This window comes from Xenopus laevis, chromosome 2S (genome assembly GCF_017654675.1).
Source record: "Xenopus laevis strain J_2021 chromosome 2S, Xenopus_laevis_v10.1, whole genome shotgun sequence".
NCBI lineage: Eukaryota > Metazoa > Chordata > Amphibia > Anura > Pipidae > Xenopus > Xenopus laevis.
Window position 1 is genome coordinate 25,399,355 of NC_054374.1, and position 18,004 is coordinate 25,417,358.

An 18,004-nucleotide genomic window follows, 5' to 3' on the forward strand; every position below is an offset into this window, starting at 1 on the left:
AGTACCTTAGCTGACACATGGGTTCCATTCCAACACAGGGGCCACATGGGTCCCAGAAGCTTATGCTTTCGCTTAACCTTCCCCTCACCCCAGCAATGAATTATAATCTGAGCAAATCCGTTGGGCGCCCAATGAGCTATTTAATATTAGCACAGATGTTGCAGGCAGTTGCGCCCCTGGGGGTCCAGTGATCTCCACATTCCTCTGGATACATGTCACGGGGCTGGATAGTGTTTGTCAAAGGAGATTCAGGATCCTCCGACATCCCCACATCCTACTGCTAATTGGCTGTTAATTACATTTCTGTTTGGTTTAGCTTTCCCTTGCAATCAGGAATGTTGGTGCTGTTTGTTTGGTGCTTTTTGCATAGGTGGGGGGCACATTCCAGGGCAGTTGTTCTAATGGTGCCCATACAGTAACTTCCCTCCAGACACATAGTCGTTAGCTTATTGGCCCACATATCGGGGGTAAACCGACAGCCTGCCCAACCAGCATTGAACTGAAACCCTGGGGGGAAAACCCAATGGGGGTCATTGTCAGCTGGACTGGCCCCTATAATGTTATCACTTACTCCCCCCCCACTCAATGCACCTGAACTCAGTCTCCCTCTGCCTCTGCAGTTGCACTGCCTCTAATTTAATTCATGGAGGTGCACATACGGCTCTATCACATCACTGGCTGGGCAGGGAAGTGCAGGAGTAGACACATTTAATTATTGTGGAGGGGGCTGTACTCACACAGATGCATGTTTGCGCTGAATGCAGGTGAAATGCAACATGCTGCCTCCCACCTGCGTTTGACGCTTACATGAGTACAGCCCCCTTCAGAATAATTGAGTGCATATTCCTGCGCTCCCCAGCGGCTGTACGAAAGAAAGTGCAGGAAAAAACTGCCCTGTGCAGGAGCCCTTTAAATGCTTTTCTGCCCCCCCCAACTGCAAATCAGCTGATGGACACGATTGCCAAATCCTGAATGGGCTGTTTCTGGGGATGTATTAGGCTGCAGACTGGGGAGAAACATGTGCCTGAGCGGAACAAATCAGATGTGACGCAGACTGCACTGCCGGCTTCATTAGCAGACTCCGGGGTTTTAATGCCACTGTTTATCTCATGCTGCCAATAAGTGTATTACTGATGTTCCAAGTGTTGGAATCAGTAGTTCCTTAAAAAGCAAGAAAGAAATAAAAAGCTACAAATAACAGCACTTTGAAGACGTACAGAATTTTACACCTTATCAATTAAGCTGGGCAGGCTCACTTGGACCTGACACTAGGAGGTCTGTTTCAGCTGCCAATCAGAGTTCATGCCCCTTGCTGCAATTCATACTAATAAAATAATTGACTAAATTCATTGAATAAGAGCACCTCAAAGGTTTCCTGCTCAGTGTTCAACAGTAAATCCTATTTGTCGAACTGGGCAGGCTCACTTGGACCTGTCTGTGTAAGGGCCTGTTTCAAGCTGCGTTCAGTGGTTATGGTTATTGTGGTTTCACACTGGCTGTAGTCTAAGATGGTTTCAAGTGTAGTATGTTTGGATATTTAAATCTTTGCTTATTATGATATCCAGCAAGCTAGTCAGGCTCACTTAGATCGGAGTCTAGTAGGTCTATTTGGTCAGTGGTCACATTCCTTGTAAAATCTCGTTGTAAATAAAAATCAATAGAATAACAAAATGCACCAAATAACAGCACCTCAAAGGTTTCCTGCTCAGTAAAGCCTATCTACCAAGCTGTGCACTTTGACTTGAAATTGTGATGTCTGTGTCAGGGCTAAACACAAAGCAGCCCAACTGAAGGGGAACCAATCGTCTGTTGTTTGTTTTTTAGGATGCAGTATCATGCTCGTTGGACGGGGAAAAACTCTTCCGAATTTTGGAAGTCATACGGGAGTTACCTCCTTCCCATTACAGGTGAGTGAGACAGTATGTTGCTCAATGTGGCTTGGGTCAGTCCTGGCATTCAGCATCAGACTGGGGTGTCCCTCAGGCCCATTGGAGCTTCCGACTCAGGGTCCCCCATCCCAGTTTTGAGCTTGGGGCGTACTGGGTTTTTCCCTGGAGTCCCCCTCCCCCATGCCAGTGTGACCCTGCTGGTATTGATTCTGTTAAGGCACACCAATATTAAACTCAGGGCCGGATTTACATAGAGGGCGCCCATAGGCCCACTGCCGTTCGTTGCCCTTGTCCCCCCCGTTTATTCGTGCAAATTTTCATCATCAACGGGGAAATTTAAAACATGATTGTATCTCCAGCGCATCCCCAGTGTTTTTGAACCAATGTGGGTGTGGTTGAGCAGCATGCCGCCCCCCTAAAATCCTGCCACCCTAGGCCCGGGCCTAGGTGGCCTTTCCACAAATCGGGGCCTGATTAAATTAGAATATTAAACACAACAGAATTGGTCAAATGACCCCCTACCTATACTGGCGGAATTGCTTTATACTGCACAAAGTTTCCTTTTCTGGAGGCATTTTCTTTCCCATTTCAATGTGACATCACCCCCAGCAGAAATGATAGATGGTTCCTGATGGGAAGGGGATGATGGTTTGACTGTATAGTGGGGAAAGGCACATACAGACAACAGGAGTCTATCCAGTAGCACAAAGCACTGTTGTACTAAGCACAATTCAGCAGAAACAGACCCCAAAGTTTGCTCATAGTCTGTACAGAGAGATCCCATCAAACTATGGCAGCATAGATATTCCTCATGTACTAAGCACAATTCAGCAGGAACAGCCCCTAAGTTTGCTCATTGTCTGTACAGAGAGATCCCATAAAACTATGGCAGCATAGATATTCCCCATGTACTAAGCACAATTCAGCAGGAACAGCCCCTAAGTTTGCTCATAGTCTGTACAGAGAGATCCCATAAAACTATGGCAGCATAGGTATTCCCCTGTACTAAAAACAATTCAGCATGAACAGCACCCTAAATTCCTTCATTTTCTCCTGCACTCCTCACTAGTGAAGGCCATTATTACAAAGTAGACCTATGTGGTTGCACTCTAACAACTTTACAAAATTAGAATTTGTAGAATATATAGGGGATGAGAGGGGGTGCACAGAAAGGAATACGCTGTTCAGTTAATTGAATTAAGATGGAATATTATTTATGGTGAAATAACCACACACAATCCGTGTTACAATAACTGTTGCTGTTGAACAAATGACTAATCTCGCGCCAGCCACAAAGAAAGGGATTTGAGGGGCAAAAACATCAAGTTCTTTTCCAGTAAGTAAAATTCTCTTCCCACATGGGATTCCCGGGAGACGATCTCTGTTCCATGTTGGAGGCCATTCTTGGGGTTTTTTCTTTTGATAAGGAGGGAAATAAATGAATAATTTACAGTTTTAACCTTAAAAAATACTTAGGCCCCCTTTTATTTCCTCACCTTACTGGCCATTTAATTTGAGTGATGAATAAATCATCCAATAGTAGCAGGGGGCGGGGTAAATCCCACATAGGTGTATCACAGGTATATTTGTCCTCAGAGTCCGAATCTTCCACTGGTAAGTCTCTGGAACAAAAGTAACATTTTATGATAAAATGTAACTTCTATGTGTCACATGACTTCCTCTCTAGGAATAATGCGACAATTCACTTTATGGGAGGGGGTTTAAATTGTTTTTTATAAGTATTAAGCTCCTCGTGGGATTCAGAGAGATGTAGTTCAGCAACAGCTAAAGGGTCACAGATTGTACATCCCTGAAATAAACTTTATGTTTTGCCTTCAGAGCAGGCTGAAGCCTCCTCACGCATTTGTAACAAGGGAGCTGCTCATTGCAGGAATCTTACTGTTAGTTTATAGGCGTGAGAGAATATGAGCTCCTGGGCACATTAGGGTGGGCTCCTCTCTGCTGTAGTGAATCAGACAGGGTGCCCTGTGTAACCCATTCCCACACATACAAAGAATCCTTTCTATCCCAGCACCTCCCTATAGAAAATGCACCTCAATGTGTTTGAACTGCGTGGGGCTGGTGCTGCACCCATACCGAATCTCTGTGGTGTTTGGCGCAAGTTCGGGGGGTGAGATTTAAAGTTTTACTTCATGATGATCTCATCATTTAATTATGTTCTGTGGCACTGCTAAAAGTCTGCAGCTACAACTCCCAGCATCCTTAGACAAATATGACTCATAGCAGCAACTTTATTAGCTCTCTGTTAGGGGGCTGTTCCTGCTGAATTGCGCTGAGTACAGAGGAATACCTATGCTGCCATAGTTTTATGGAATCTCTGTGTACAGACTATGAGCAAACTTAGGGGCTGTTCCTGCTGAATTGTGCTTAGTAGAAGAGAATACATGTGTTGGAATAGCTTTATGGGATAACTTAGGACCTGTTCCTGCTAGATGTGCTGCCTTTTCCCCTGTACTTATAAGGATTAGTATTCTTGGGATAATCATTCCACAATAAGTCTTCTGCTCCACACGCAAGGCTTCTGCAGCCCCAGCGAGTGTCACTGCTCAGATAAACATTCCTGGAGGGGCAGGCTCGCTTCAGTTGCACGACTATTATTAAGAGCAGTGTTTAGCTAATAGAGGCCACTGGAAATATCTGGTGATTTATTCGCAATCATGTGCAAACATTTATTCCAGGGGAATAGCTGGCTGAGCCCAAGCCCCACTCTGTCACTCCTGCCCATTGCTGATGGAATGGAAATGCACGGAGACCAGTTTGGGATAGAGAGCAAGTCACAGGAAGCTCCAGAACTGAGATTGGGCTTTCAGAACCCCTAGACTGACCCATTACTCTCAGCCACTTTATTGACAGTTTAAGGAACCTTAAAAAGTCCCTGAAGAAAGAATCCTGTTGCTGAGTATTACAAGGGGTGTCAAGACCAGCACAAAGGGAATTGTAGCACCCAGACCTCTTACTTACAGGGGCGATCCTGGCCCATCCGCCGCCTGAGGGAGCAGCAGTTGTTGCTGCCCCCACCCTCCCTAGTGCGCTTACCTTTTTGCGCCTGAGGGGGTCCAGGGGGGTCCACGAGGCGGCAGAGAGGGCCAGGACGCTTGCGCAGAGAGCCTAACTGCGCTCTTTGCACTAGAAAAGCTGAATTTCCGGTTTGAAAACTGGAAATTCAGCACTTAAAGTACAGGATCAGCATTTTTGCTGCCCCTGGTACCTAGTGGGGTGCTGCCGCCTGAGGCGAGAGCCTCAACTCGCCTAATTGGCGAAGCGCCCCTGCTTACTTATAAATATAAAGTAAGTGAGGTGCTATTCTAAGTACTTTTGTAATATATATTTGTTATTAATTTATCTTTTATTTGAAGATATTAAGGGATACATGTACTGTTAATATGAATGAATTTTGTTATAACAGTGCCACATGTTGGTCAGTTTCCCACCAGTCTGACCACCAAGTAGTCAAGGAAGTTGTCAGGAGAAAGAAAGAGACTGCTCTGATGTTCTTCTGCTTAGGAAAGATTTAAGAAAGGTTTTTAATTTTTTTTCCTAAGCAGAAGAACATCAGAGCAGCCTCTTTCTTTCTCCTGACAACTTCCTTGACTACTTGGTGGTCAGACTGGTGGGAAACTGACCAGCAGGTGGTGCTGTTGTAACAAAATTCATTCATATTAACAATATATGTACCCCTAATATCTTGGAATTAAATAAATAAATAATGAATGTAAATAACAAAAGTGCTTAGAATAGCACCCTCATCAATTTTACATTCACTTATTTTAAAGTTCTACTTATCCTTTAAGTGAATGCACAATTGATGAGAGTGCAATTCTATGTACTTCTGCATTTTATATTAATATTTTTCTATATTACAGGGTATTAAGGGATACACGTGCTGTTAATTAGAATGAATTTTGTTGCAACAGCGCCACCTGCTGGTCATTTCTGACCATGATGAGAGCACGGTTGGAAACTGACCAGCAGGTGGCGCTGTTGTAACAAAATTCATTTACATCAACAGCACAAACTTCCCTTAATATCTTGGAGATAAATTGTTTTGAATATCACTTATTTGAAAGAATTACGTATCCTATAAACACTGTTTCCCATTTCCTACCCTTGCAGGACTCTGGAGTACTTGAGCAAACACCTTACGCAAATTGCATCTCACAGCTCTACCACCAACATGCACATCAGGAACCTGGCCCTTGTCTGGGCCCCAAATCTGCTCAGGTAGGAGCCACAGCCTCAGCCATGGGGTCACTGTGATGAGTATCTATTCATGGAGGGTCCTAAATGTTAAAGTTCTGCTCTACTCCAGGTCCAAAGAGATAGAAGATGCTGGGTGCAATGGGGATGCTGCTTTCATGGAGGTCCGTGTCCAGCAAGTTGTCATTGAGTTTATCCTCCACCATGTGGACCAAATCTTTAACAAGATCCCAGCTGCCCCCATCAAGCAGAAGGAAGGTAAGTAGGACTGTTGTCTTTATTTGGAGATGTGACTCTGGCTATTGTGTGTGTGTCTTGTGTACTGAAGTAACAGGCCTGGTTCTATAAGCGAGACAAACGCCTGAAGCTTTATCAGCAGAGGGGCTCTTGGCTAAGGAACTGGAGCTCATGTTTCTCTGTTATATTTTGGGTCACTATGGCAACGCTCGTACAGTGCCAAAATGTCTTCTCTTCTAAATGTGTTTGACCATAATGGGCAGGATTGTTGGGTCTGAACAGCCGCCTTTAAAAACATTACACTGTTTCTGGTCCCTTTATCTCAAGCTTGTTTGCCTGGCTGTGGATTCAGAGTTGGGTGGCTGGTGCCAGGTCTGGGGCTGTGCCAAAACAGCTACGCCATCATTCTCACTGTAGGATAGATTAGAAAAGCTTAAAGGGACATATATCAAGTGGGACATGTATGGTAAGAACCCCTCTAGCATCATCCAGCTCTTTCACTTCCACCAAGAGACCCCATGGCACTCAATACTTAGCATTGTAGGGTGCCAACCAATTCCCATTTTGTGGACAGGAGGCCAGCAGATCCATGGACCTAATATGGAACTCCATAATATTTAATCCTGTGTAAGGGGGGAGCTATGATTGGCTAAAACATACTACTGTTCTTCTGGGGAAGGACCATTCTTGGCCGCCATGTTTGCCCTCACTGCCTATTCCAGCTAACAAGACTTTCTTCCCCCCAGAATGCAGAGTAATGATGATGAAGAGCATGACTTTGCCATCAGGGTCACTTCCCATGAAGCTGGTCAGCCTGGAGGAGGCACAAGCCATGAGTTTATCTGCCACCCACCCTGCGCGGAAGGAGAGGAGGGAGAACAGCCTTCCGGAGATTGTACCCGTCACCGGATCCCTGTTCCACACGGTCATCGACCTTCCTGAGAATAAGTAGGTTCTTCAAGTCTGATGCCATGTTGCCCTCTTGTACTTCTCTGCCCCTGTCTTCTGGGGCTTTTTTATTAAAATATATATATTATATAAACATCCTGGTAACAATGAGCTGGAGAATGTCAGAGGGTGCCCATGGTTTAAGCGCTAATTACCCCAATGAGCACATGTTATTAAAAAGTCTATTGGAAAGCTGCTTAAAATTAAGTTTTCTTTCATTAATAGATATACAAATTCACCCAACAGGCTGATATTGATTTATTTGACTTTACATGTAATAAATTCAACTTTACTGGTTGCTTTCCCTCATTTTTATACTTCCGGGGGGGGGGATCCAGATATATTTCTTGAGAAACATCATTCTTTATGTTTATTGACTGAATCTGCCTCAAAATGCTGGAAGAAAATTGTTTAGTTCACAAGGGAAATCCTGTGCCCACCTGATGCCAACTTCTCCAATGTGAGAGTGTGGATGGAGGCTGCCACCTAGTGTTGGTTTCATATAGTTCATGTTCAGACTTTGGCAACATTTTCAACTGACTTTAATTATTATTATTATTAATATTATTATTATTTAAATAGTGAGTATAGTTGTTTGAATGTGATAGGGAATATAGGTTGTAAGATCCACTGGGGCAGGGATTGATGGGAATAATGTTTATTCTCTGTACAGAGCTGGGGAATATATTTTTGCTATATAAATAGTTAAAAATAGTAGTAGTAGCATTCTTATGGAAAAATGTAAATGGCCGAGTGCTGATCCCCTGACATGCCAGCTAGAGGGGCGGCACAGAAAGAAGAGTGAATGAGTGGCTGGAATCTCAGGCATGTTGTTGAGCTATTTCTGGAACATTCCGTAGAGTTGGCTATAGATGGAACCTGCCTGACAATCATAAGACATAGGTCTGACCTTCATAGTTTCAGCTCAAGGTCACTATACCTTATAGATGTTCTGTGGTTGGATAGTGGTGCTTTCTCGCTCCTATTTGACCCCCCAGTCCCTGGTTAACATACACATGGACTCACAGCCCAAGTGATCAGAACCGGAACTCACACCCCATGTGCACTTCAAACTTAATGGGAAGATAACGGATAGGTTAGTTGGTTGGTTTTGGGCAGTCCCTTCCAAGCCAACGTCTTGTATTTAGTGATTTTCCCCTTGGTTTAATAAATATTCTTTATCTGCTTTTGAAGGAGGAAACTCTCCACCAAATCTAAAAAGTGGAAGTCGATCTTTAATCTGGGTCGGTCCGGAACGGAATCCAAGACTAAACTAAGCCGCAATGGGAGTGTGTTTGTGAGAGGGCAGAAGGAGACGAGTGGTGAGTTCTAAGTTTCTCTTTTCCTCATATTCATCTTGCTAATAACCTCCCAACAATATGTTCCAGCCAACAAGATCTGCCATGGGCAGTGCAAGGGTTAACTCTGTACAAAATAAAGGGATCTGGTGCAGTGTACACATAATTCAGGGCTTACATAAAAGCCACCCACCAAATCTCCTTAGAGCCCAGTCGTGACTCCCCTGCACAAACCATAGTGGTGGGATTGGAGCTAAAAATCAGACTACAGCATCTATCATATTGATAGTTCTCAGATGATGGGGCTGGCCAGCTTTTGAGCAGAGGCAGAGGACTGGGCTCAGCTTAGTTAGGGTGAGAATTGAGGAGAATGGTCAACGGCTTCACTAACTGAACCCGAAAGCTCAGCTTGAAGACCACTTAGGTTAAGAATATGGGTGAATATGTATTTGCTGCCCTAGATATTATTAATAGTATGCCTGTAAGAGGTTGGACCTGTAAGAGGTTGGACCTGTAAGAGCGGCTCTGGCTAAAGGTTGGACCTCCAAATGGGTCTTCAACAGTAACAGTTTAACAACAGAGAAATAAAAATGTACTGTATGGTGACCCATAAACATGAGCACAATCAATGGTTCTTTCTAATAAATATCTTTTGTACCAGCACTATATATATTCATTCATTCTCTCTCTCTCTCTCTCTCTCTCTCTCTCTCTCTCTCTCTCTCTCTCTCTCTCTCTCTCTCTCTCTCTCACAATCAATGGTTCTTTCTAATAAATATCTTTTGTACCAGCACTATATATATTCATTCATTCTCTCTCTCTCTCTCTCTCTCTCTCTCTCTCTCTCTCTCTCTCTCTCTCTCTCTCTCTCTCTCTCTCTCTATATATATATATATATCCCATTTGGACCAGTCATTTGTCTAACCCCATGATATTCCTTTCCCTGTAGATAAAGCCACCATACGCCCAGCCAAGAGTATGGAGTCACTCTGTTCCTTGCCAGCAGAAGGTGAGTGTAAATAAGGGGGTTGAGACCAATCTGTTTTGAAAATTCTGCTCACGTTTCATACTTCTAAAGGCTTATCCTGCTTATTCCACATGTTTTTTACTGAACTGAACTGCTTCATATCTTCACAGGAGAAGATGAGAAGGTGAGCCGGTTCAAGAGATCAGCGGCCACTGGGGGCTTTTTCATACCGGCACTGAAGTCTCGGGCGACCGGAACAGGCAGCACTTATGATGTCAGCAAGCATGAATGTGAATGGGATGCTGAAGATGTAACAGGGGCCACAGGAGGGCAGACAAATGGCATGAGCCCTCAACCTAAGCCACTCCCTGAACAGATGAAAGTTTTTCGGGTCGGTGATGATCTGGATAGTGAGCAGACATCTCCAAAGATCAGAAAAATGTTTTACACAGCAGGTGATGGAGCAGCCAAATCCAGCTTTCCTGGTAGCCTTTTCCCTCTAGAAGCCTCTCCCAGACACCAGAGAAAAGCCATGAATATCTCAGAGCCATTTGCAGTGTCAGTACCTCTACGAGTGTCGGCTGTTATCAGTAGCAACAGTACCCCGTGCAGAGGTTCTGCCAAGGATAGACCTCTACTGTCCAGCCTGGAGGAGCTTCCTTTATTGGATCCTGATAGGATCGATAGGATCTCCAAATCTGCCACACTGGAAAAGTGCAGCCATACTGGGATTAAGGAAAGGCCTCGTTCTCCAACCATTGGAAACAGTGATAAGCATGCAGGACCAAAGAGAACATGTTCCAATGAATCTGATACAGAAAATGGTAATGCCAAATACTCGTTTCTTTTCATAATAACTTCTCTCAGCAGCTGCCTGGCTTCCTATGGTTGGTCAGTGTTGGACTCAGGGGACTGCTCCCACAAAGATACATTAGATGCAAGTCCATTCACTCGACGTCCAGTCTTCTTCTCTTTACTGGTCAACTGTTTGAAAGCAAACTTGATATGGGTTACTAGATCTGGCACAAATGTATTCTCCCCTCTATCCTTCTTTTTATTATTCTCCTTTACTTCATTTTCTCTCTTCCTCTTACTCTGGCCTTTCTCTCCCTCACCTTTCTTCTCTCCCCCCCCCCTTCTATACTTCAGACCTTTTTCCTGCACTAGTCTCTCTACTTACTAACCCCCTGCATTCCCAAGAATATTGTTTTTGACATCATATATATAAAACTAATACAAATGTTTGCCCTAAGGGTGTGTTGGTTTGGTGAAATATATTCCTTCATCATCACATGCACTTTGGAATTGTTCTTTCCTTTTGGAATCACCTTTTAAGGTGAATTTTCTCGTTATTTATTTCACAGAAGAGGCGACTCTTACCATCAAGGAGATTTTATTGGAGATGTTGCAGGAGCAAGAGGCAAGTGAGATAGCACAGAAGAAACTGACAGCAGAACAGACACCTCCGCCCACTGATAATTTACAGGCAGCCACCAGCTCCCCCACATCTGGGCTTGACCCAGACTCAGCAAGGACACAGCAAGTGGAAAACCCAAGGAACCAACCAGAGCAAACATTCCACGTTGACCAGGTGTGTACAGTTAGCATCTTTGATCAGGCTCTGCAAACATTCTTTTCCTAAGTCTGGGCTGTATAACTCGAGGACTACAGCCAGATGTGGCCCTATGGGACCACTGTTGCCATCTCCTCAAGGAAGTCAAACCCATTTGGACTCATTGCTACACAGCATGATAAAAAAGCCTCCAAATGTGTCCAATGTCAGTTGTTATTGGTGCAATATTTCAAGTTAAAAACATCTCTTAACTCTATCATTTTGTTTTTTTTTCTTTTAGGAGGAAGACACTTCCCTCTCTTTTCTTGACCCTCTTTGGTCAGATATTCAGCAGGAATTAAAGATCATTGAGTCTGAGGAAGAGTTTCCTGTATCAGAGCCTTCAACCGACTTCAAAGAAATTCCATCCCCTTCTGTAGAACCTGAAGGCTCATCTGACACTGTACAGCCTGCCACTGACTTAAGCCAAAGTTCTCTTTTACCTGAAGAAAATAATGGTGGTGCTGTTGTAAACGCATTAGTCCACGATGATCCCAGCATTCAACAAAAAGATGACATCCTCCAAAAACAAGACTCCACACAACCACACCAGGAAAAACTGGAAAACATTCCTCAAGATACAGATTCTGACTTTGTGCAAGTGGAGGCAACTAACTTTCTTCTACCTCAGGAAAACCAGCTTTGCAAGGAGCATGAAGGACATGTCATTGGTGAGAAAGAGATTTGGCTTAATTGTGACTTGGACAAAGGAAATAGCACTTTGGGTTTCTTTGAACCTGTGCCCATTAAGAATGAGACTGGAGATTCCAATGTGACACAATTTGAAGCCCAAGAGAAAGATAATTTGCAGGTAATTGTAGGCACAGTGGAGTCAGGCAGGGACAAGAGCGTACAAATGTTGAGGTTAGAAAGAAAATCGAGTGGGTCTTTAGAGAACGATGACGAACTTGGTGGAGACAATGCACAACCATTTGAACTAGAAGAATTCTGGGAAGATCACCAGTGGGTGACAAGTCCATTGCACTCGCCAAAATTAAAAAATATGCCTGAAGCTATGCCAATCCAACCAAAACGTAGGGGAACCACCGGAGCACTTTATAAGAGGCCAGAGTTTACTCGCAGTCTCTCTCTAGACAGCAAAGATGCTCGAACGAGCAAATGGACATGTAAATTTGTAGGCATGAACAGAGTTGATGGTCTACTGCATCTCAGGTCTGGAACAGACACGTCAATGAAGCAGGACTCACACAATAATTCCGAACAGTCAAGGCACATGGGGAAAATTATAAACCTATCTCCACCTGAAAAGCAAAATACATGTGGTTCTGGAGAGAATAAAAATGATGAAGAACACAGGGATGACTCTTTGCTGCAAATCCCACCGGTCAAGAGCCATGAAACATTTCATTCAACTTTGATGCTGCCTTCCATACCAGTGAATTCAGTAGAGGTGCAGAAAAGAAATGGGTCTCCAACAATTTCTTCTCTGGAAAAGCCAGTTGAGAATAGTTTTAATAAGGAGGAGGCTTCAGGAAAACCCAAAACCCGACCATCTTCCCTCAGCTTGGATACTTCCAGTCCTGCAGGTGAATTATTTACATTTGAGCGTGCAGCCAGCTGTGGTTCTAGTGATATAGGTGCTCAGACAACAAAATTATCCAACAATCGAAATCAGGGAAAGAGGGATTCATGGACTTTGCATTCCTCTTTACAAACCAAAGACAATGACTTGTCGTATGTGCCTGCTGCTCACGCTGCTACTGGTCGACGAAACTCTGCACCTGTGAGCGTGTCAGCGGTGAGGGCCTCTTTTATGATTAAGATGTGCCAAGCCAAAGCTGTACCTGTGATACCTCCAAAAGTTCAATACACCCAAATTCCTCAGCCTTTGCACACAGTAAATACAGATTCTGAAGTTCTTCCAGCGGATCAAAAAGAGTTATCGGGTCAGCCCATGTGTAACTCCACTTTAAGCCCAACTTCAACTCCATGCAATGCCCACACTGATAAACCAAAGGTCCCTAAGCCTGAGAAAGAAGTTATGGAGGAGAAGGAAAACAATGATCCAATTTCATTAGACTCTTCTCATCAGTCTAATAGCAGCAGCCAGGCAGATAGCCGTGTAGTTTCTCAAGATGCCCCAGTTCTTCGTCGCAAACGCACATCTGGTGGGGAAGCTAGTGGAGACACACCTTTGTCATCCAAAATTGATAGGCCTTCTGGGTTTTCAAAACCTAATTTCAGGTCCAGACCTGGAAGACCTCAAAGTCTCATCCTTTTCAGCCCTCCTTTCCCAATTATGGATCATCCCTCTCCTGCTGATTCCAGAATTCTTTTGTCCCCTATAAAAAGCCCAACTCATACCATCTCTCAGGAGTCGGCACTGGAGAACCAAAGGACTCCCGACGGGGTCGTACTAAGGAACAAACTAACGATTCCCAAAAATGGTCAAAGACTAGAGACATCTACCAGTTGTTTCTACCAACCACAGAGGAGATCCGTCATTCTTGATAGCCGGAGCGGGAGACAAATTGAATGAAGAATGTTGACTTCACTTCTAAAATTTGTATTGTCAGAATTAATATAATGTTAAAGTATTGAAAGCGGTGTCGGGAGGTTGGTGTGTTATTGTATTTTCTGTTGATATTTCATTGAATAAGGACATATGGTTGAACGCCAATGAAGAATTGCTCACATCTTAAAATATTAACCCAAACTTATTTTAATGTATAATGGATGGCTTTGGTTGGTTGTTGATAGAAACCCCAGTAATGCAGGGTATTTCTATACTATGGGTGGCGTTTGTTTGTCTACAATTCTTAACACCCCAAGGACCTTCAGTTTTTGTGTATCCCCAATGTGCTGGTTTGACTGCAGTGCAGTTTACATCATCCAATTGGTAGGCAAGTTTGAGTCAGATATTTGGACTTTATACCATATATAGAGAAGTCAGCCTCCATAGAGGATTTCGGACATGCCCATGCCCCACCATGCCCTGGGGCAAGACCAATCACAACCCATCCTTGCCCAGTTATACCCTACACTCCTTGTCCTACACAAGCCAATAGTATGACTAGGGGAGGCTACCCAAAAACATGGTATGAGGAACAGGTCTACCTATATAGAAATTGAAAAAGAATAGTGTTTTTTGCTTTGCTTATATATGGTATACTGGTAGTGAGTTGTATGTATTAAAGGAAAGGTTCACCTATAAGTTAACTTTTAGTAAAATCACTAAATCTAAACAACTTTCCAATTGCCCTTCATTTTTTCTTTATTATAGTTTTTGAATTATTTGCCTTTTCTTCTGACTCTTTCTCCTGAAAAACGTAAAATGGGGGTTCTACTGTATTTAGCTTTTTATGCAGCAGCTCTCCAGTTTACAGTTTCAGCTGTCTGGTTGCTGGGGTCCAGATTACCCTAGCAACATGCATTGATTTGCATAAGAGACTGGAATTTGAATAGGAGAGGCCTGAATAGAAAAAGGAGGAATAAAAAGTAGCAACAGCAATAAATGTGTAGCCTTACAGAGCATTTGTTTTTTTTAGAAGGGGTCAGTGACCCCCATTTAGAAAACTGGAAAAGTCAGAAGAAGGCAAATTATTCAAAAACTATAAAAAAGAAGTTCAATGGAAAAGTTGCTTAGAATCAGCCATTCTATAACATACTTAAAATGACTGTAAAGGTGAACCCACCCCTTTAAAAAGAATTCTATTTACAATCCAGTCCAGTTAGCCACACCCTGAACAATGCCAGGCCACACCCCCCTTGTTAGTTTATTAGCTTTAAGCTGGGTCTGCAACATCTTTCTAAAAGCTAGTGGCGGAAAAGCAAGAAAGAAAATGATTAAACATTCCCTTATATGTATTTCCATTAGTCAAAAACAGATGTTTAGCCTTCGTTTCATTCATTTCAATGGTAAAAGGTAAAATCCACTTGCAATAAAAAAAATCTCAGTGCGCGTAAAATTTGTTTTCATAACAAAGTCCCTTTAAAAAATCCCAATCACCAACAATAGGAAAAATCCTGTATATGTGAAGAGCGTATTACGCCCCTCCAACATGTAATCATGGCACCCCCCGAAATTCCTCTGCCTGCTGCCATTTCTGTAAAAGGAAACTGTATAAAAAAGACTATTAGATTTTATCAGCTTTTCTCTCGTACTGATATTGTATTTTAACTTTGTGCTTGAAAAATTATTTTTAAAACATTTTTTTTACATTGTGTTTCTACAGCAAAACTGAATGTGTGTCTAGTGCAAGGGGCGAATGTATTCCCTCGCCATTATTATAGGAAATGTTCTGCCTCGCTAAAGGAAACGTTACATTGCTGTATTATATGTAAACAGGAGATATATACGGACTCTCTCTGGAACTACGAGCGACCCTCGCCAAGCAGCGCGGCTAAAAACCTATTCTGTATAATAATATAAATATGGAAAATGATAAATATATTTTGAGAAAGTGGATTGTGAAGTGGCCCTGTAAACTGGACTGTGGATCCGGCAGGAAAATGTTATAAACAACAAATTAAGGTGCTACATGTGTATTTAATTGTCTCACTTTCTAATAAACTGGAAAAAGCAAAATGGCTGAAAAAAACGTAAATCAAATTTTTACAGGAAATTTGTGAAGGAAATGGATTAGTCACATTGGACGAAAGTAACTTGGTCACTCAGGAAGGAAGTGGATCAGCCATTCTGGAAGGAAGTGGATTGGTCACTCAATGAGGAGGTGGATTGGTCACTTGGAAATTAAATAGATTAGTCACTTGGGAAGGTGAAATACAAACTAGGAGAAAGAAGGAATGGCCTGTAGGAAGACAAACTGCTCAAAGTAATTTATTCGTTAGCGCAACATGTTTCGAGCCCAATGGCTCTTTGTCAAGTGTACATGGTATAGTGTAGATGAACATTTAAGGTGAAACACAGGAAGTTACATCACATTAATTAAGACAATTATGTGTCCTCCTCCCCCTCAACCATCTCAGATTCCAATCATAGAAAACAATCCATGTATTACAGTGAGTCCACAGTGAGTCCACATGGTTAGGTATAAAGTTCAATATAAAAAGTCCATATTATGATGGTGCTGTCAGCAGACGTGATAATCTGAGTTGTGTGATTTTTATGCTGCATTAAATGTGTTAAAATAAGGATGTAAGAATCAAGGTTACATGATCGCTAAAGACGTTTAGAAATTACTTGGGAAGGTAGTGGATTAGTCACTTGGTAAGGAAGTGGATCAGTCACATCGAAAGGAAGTGGATCAGTGAGTCACTTGGAAAGAAAGTGGATCAGTCACTTGGAAAGGAAGTGGATCAGTCACTTGGAAAAGAATTGGATCAGTCACTTGGAAAGGAAGTGGATTAGTCACTTGGAAGAGAAGTGGATTAGTCACATGTGAAGGAAGTAAGTGGATTAGTCATTTGGGAAGGGAGTGGATTAGTCATTTGCAAAGAAAGTGGATCAGCCTTTTGGGAAGGAAGTGAATAAATCACTTGGAAAGAAAACGTACCAACAATTTGGGAAGGTAGTGGATTAGTCACTTGGGAAGCAAGTGGATCAGGCATTTGGAAAGGGAGTGGATTAGGCACTAGGAAATGAAGTGGATAAATCACTTGGAAATTAAGTGGATTAGTCAATTGGAAAGGAAGGAAGTGGATTAGTCACTTGGAAAGGAAGTGGATTAGTCAGTTGCAAAGATAGTGGATGAGCCATTTGAAAATGAAGTGTATCAGCCACTTGGGAAGGGAGCAGTGTGTTACTCAGGAAGGAAGTGGGTCAGTCATCTGGAAAGAAAATGGATCTGTGACTTACTGTAGGAAGGAAGAAGATCAGTTGTATAGAAAGGAAGAAATAAGAAACTGGAACTGATATGGGGGAGCAGGGATGAATGATGAATTCATCAGTTTTAGATCCAAACCAAATCCGAATCTTCATTTGTATATTAATATTTAAGAGCAATTGTCCTAAATTAATCACAGTTTTAACAACTGTGCTCAGGTATATTTTGTGTTCGACTAATTCAGTGGAAAATCCCGGCAAAGATGTAGAGCAACAGCTGATGGGGTCTATGGACACCCGTGTACAGGAATTATTAAGGGAGTACTCTTCTGAATAGTGATTGGCTGTTTCCTTCCCTGATATATGCCACTATGAGGCCACAGTGCCAATCAATATAGGGTCATGATCATCTCATATAAAAAAGCTGAAATACCCCAGTATTTCTTTCTCTCCAGCTTCTTGGTGATGGTGTACTACTGTACTGCATATATTCTCTAATCAAGCACTGGATCATGCCCAACTTCTCTTGCACCCACTTGGATGAGCTTATCTCCCCCTCCCCCCAATGGCCATATATGCAAACATATGTAAACCTACTTCTCTGGCAGATTCTGCCCCATTATTCTCAGTAATGCAGCTCTGGCTGATTATTACCTGTAGTGGTGCCTAGTAAAGGATCAGCACAACGTCTCTCCCTTTAGCAGTAAAGGGATTTTACTAATTTATCCCCGCAACCATTCACTCCCAGCAGCACCCCAATAATGAATTAGTACTCCCCCCTCAGTAGCCCTCAGACGGCTCGCCACAATATGTGTCCACCAGCTTCTTCTTAAATAGACCATCCCAACTTCTCACCCCCACCAGCTGTATCTGCTGAATCAGATCAACCTGGAAACAGGTGAATAGTTTTTGTGTAGTTTTTCTGTTTCACCTTAGGCCAAATTCCAGCCACATACTTTGGATTCCCTCATGTTGCTGCTGTGTGATCTCATTTAGATATTTTATCTGAATTCCTCACAGTCAAAAAAAAAAGTCTTACCATTTTTAAATAAGAGGGAAAAACACTTCTCCCAGTTACTTTAATTGAAA

The 18,004-nt window shown here is 42.7% G+C and overlaps 1 protein-coding gene across 1 annotated transcript in view; it reads left to right on the forward strand.

The window, feature by feature from the left end:
* Nucleotides 1-14,426, forward strand: part of arhgap31.S (Rho GTPase activating protein 31 S homeolog) — a 68,703-nt gene extending 54,277 nt beyond the window's left edge. The window contains exons 4-12 of the mRNA XM_018248977.2: nucleotides 1,825-1,907; nucleotides 6,024-6,131; nucleotides 6,220-6,365; nucleotides 7,091-7,292; nucleotides 8,487-8,614; nucleotides 9,540-9,599; nucleotides 9,728-10,381; nucleotides 10,922-11,148; nucleotides 11,411-14,426. Coding sequence (XP_018104466.1) covers nucleotides 1,825-1,907; nucleotides 6,024-6,131; nucleotides 6,220-6,365; nucleotides 7,091-7,292; nucleotides 8,487-8,614; nucleotides 9,540-9,599; nucleotides 9,728-10,381; nucleotides 10,922-11,148; nucleotides 11,411-13,669 — 3,867 coding nt within the window. The 3' untranslated portion in view covers nucleotides 13,670-14,426. The remainder of the gene's footprint in view (nucleotides 1-1,824; nucleotides 1,908-6,023; nucleotides 6,132-6,219; nucleotides 6,366-7,090; nucleotides 7,293-8,486; nucleotides 8,615-9,539; nucleotides 9,600-9,727; nucleotides 10,382-10,921; nucleotides 11,149-11,410) is intronic.
* Nucleotides 14,427-18,004: the final 3,578 nt, after the last annotated feature.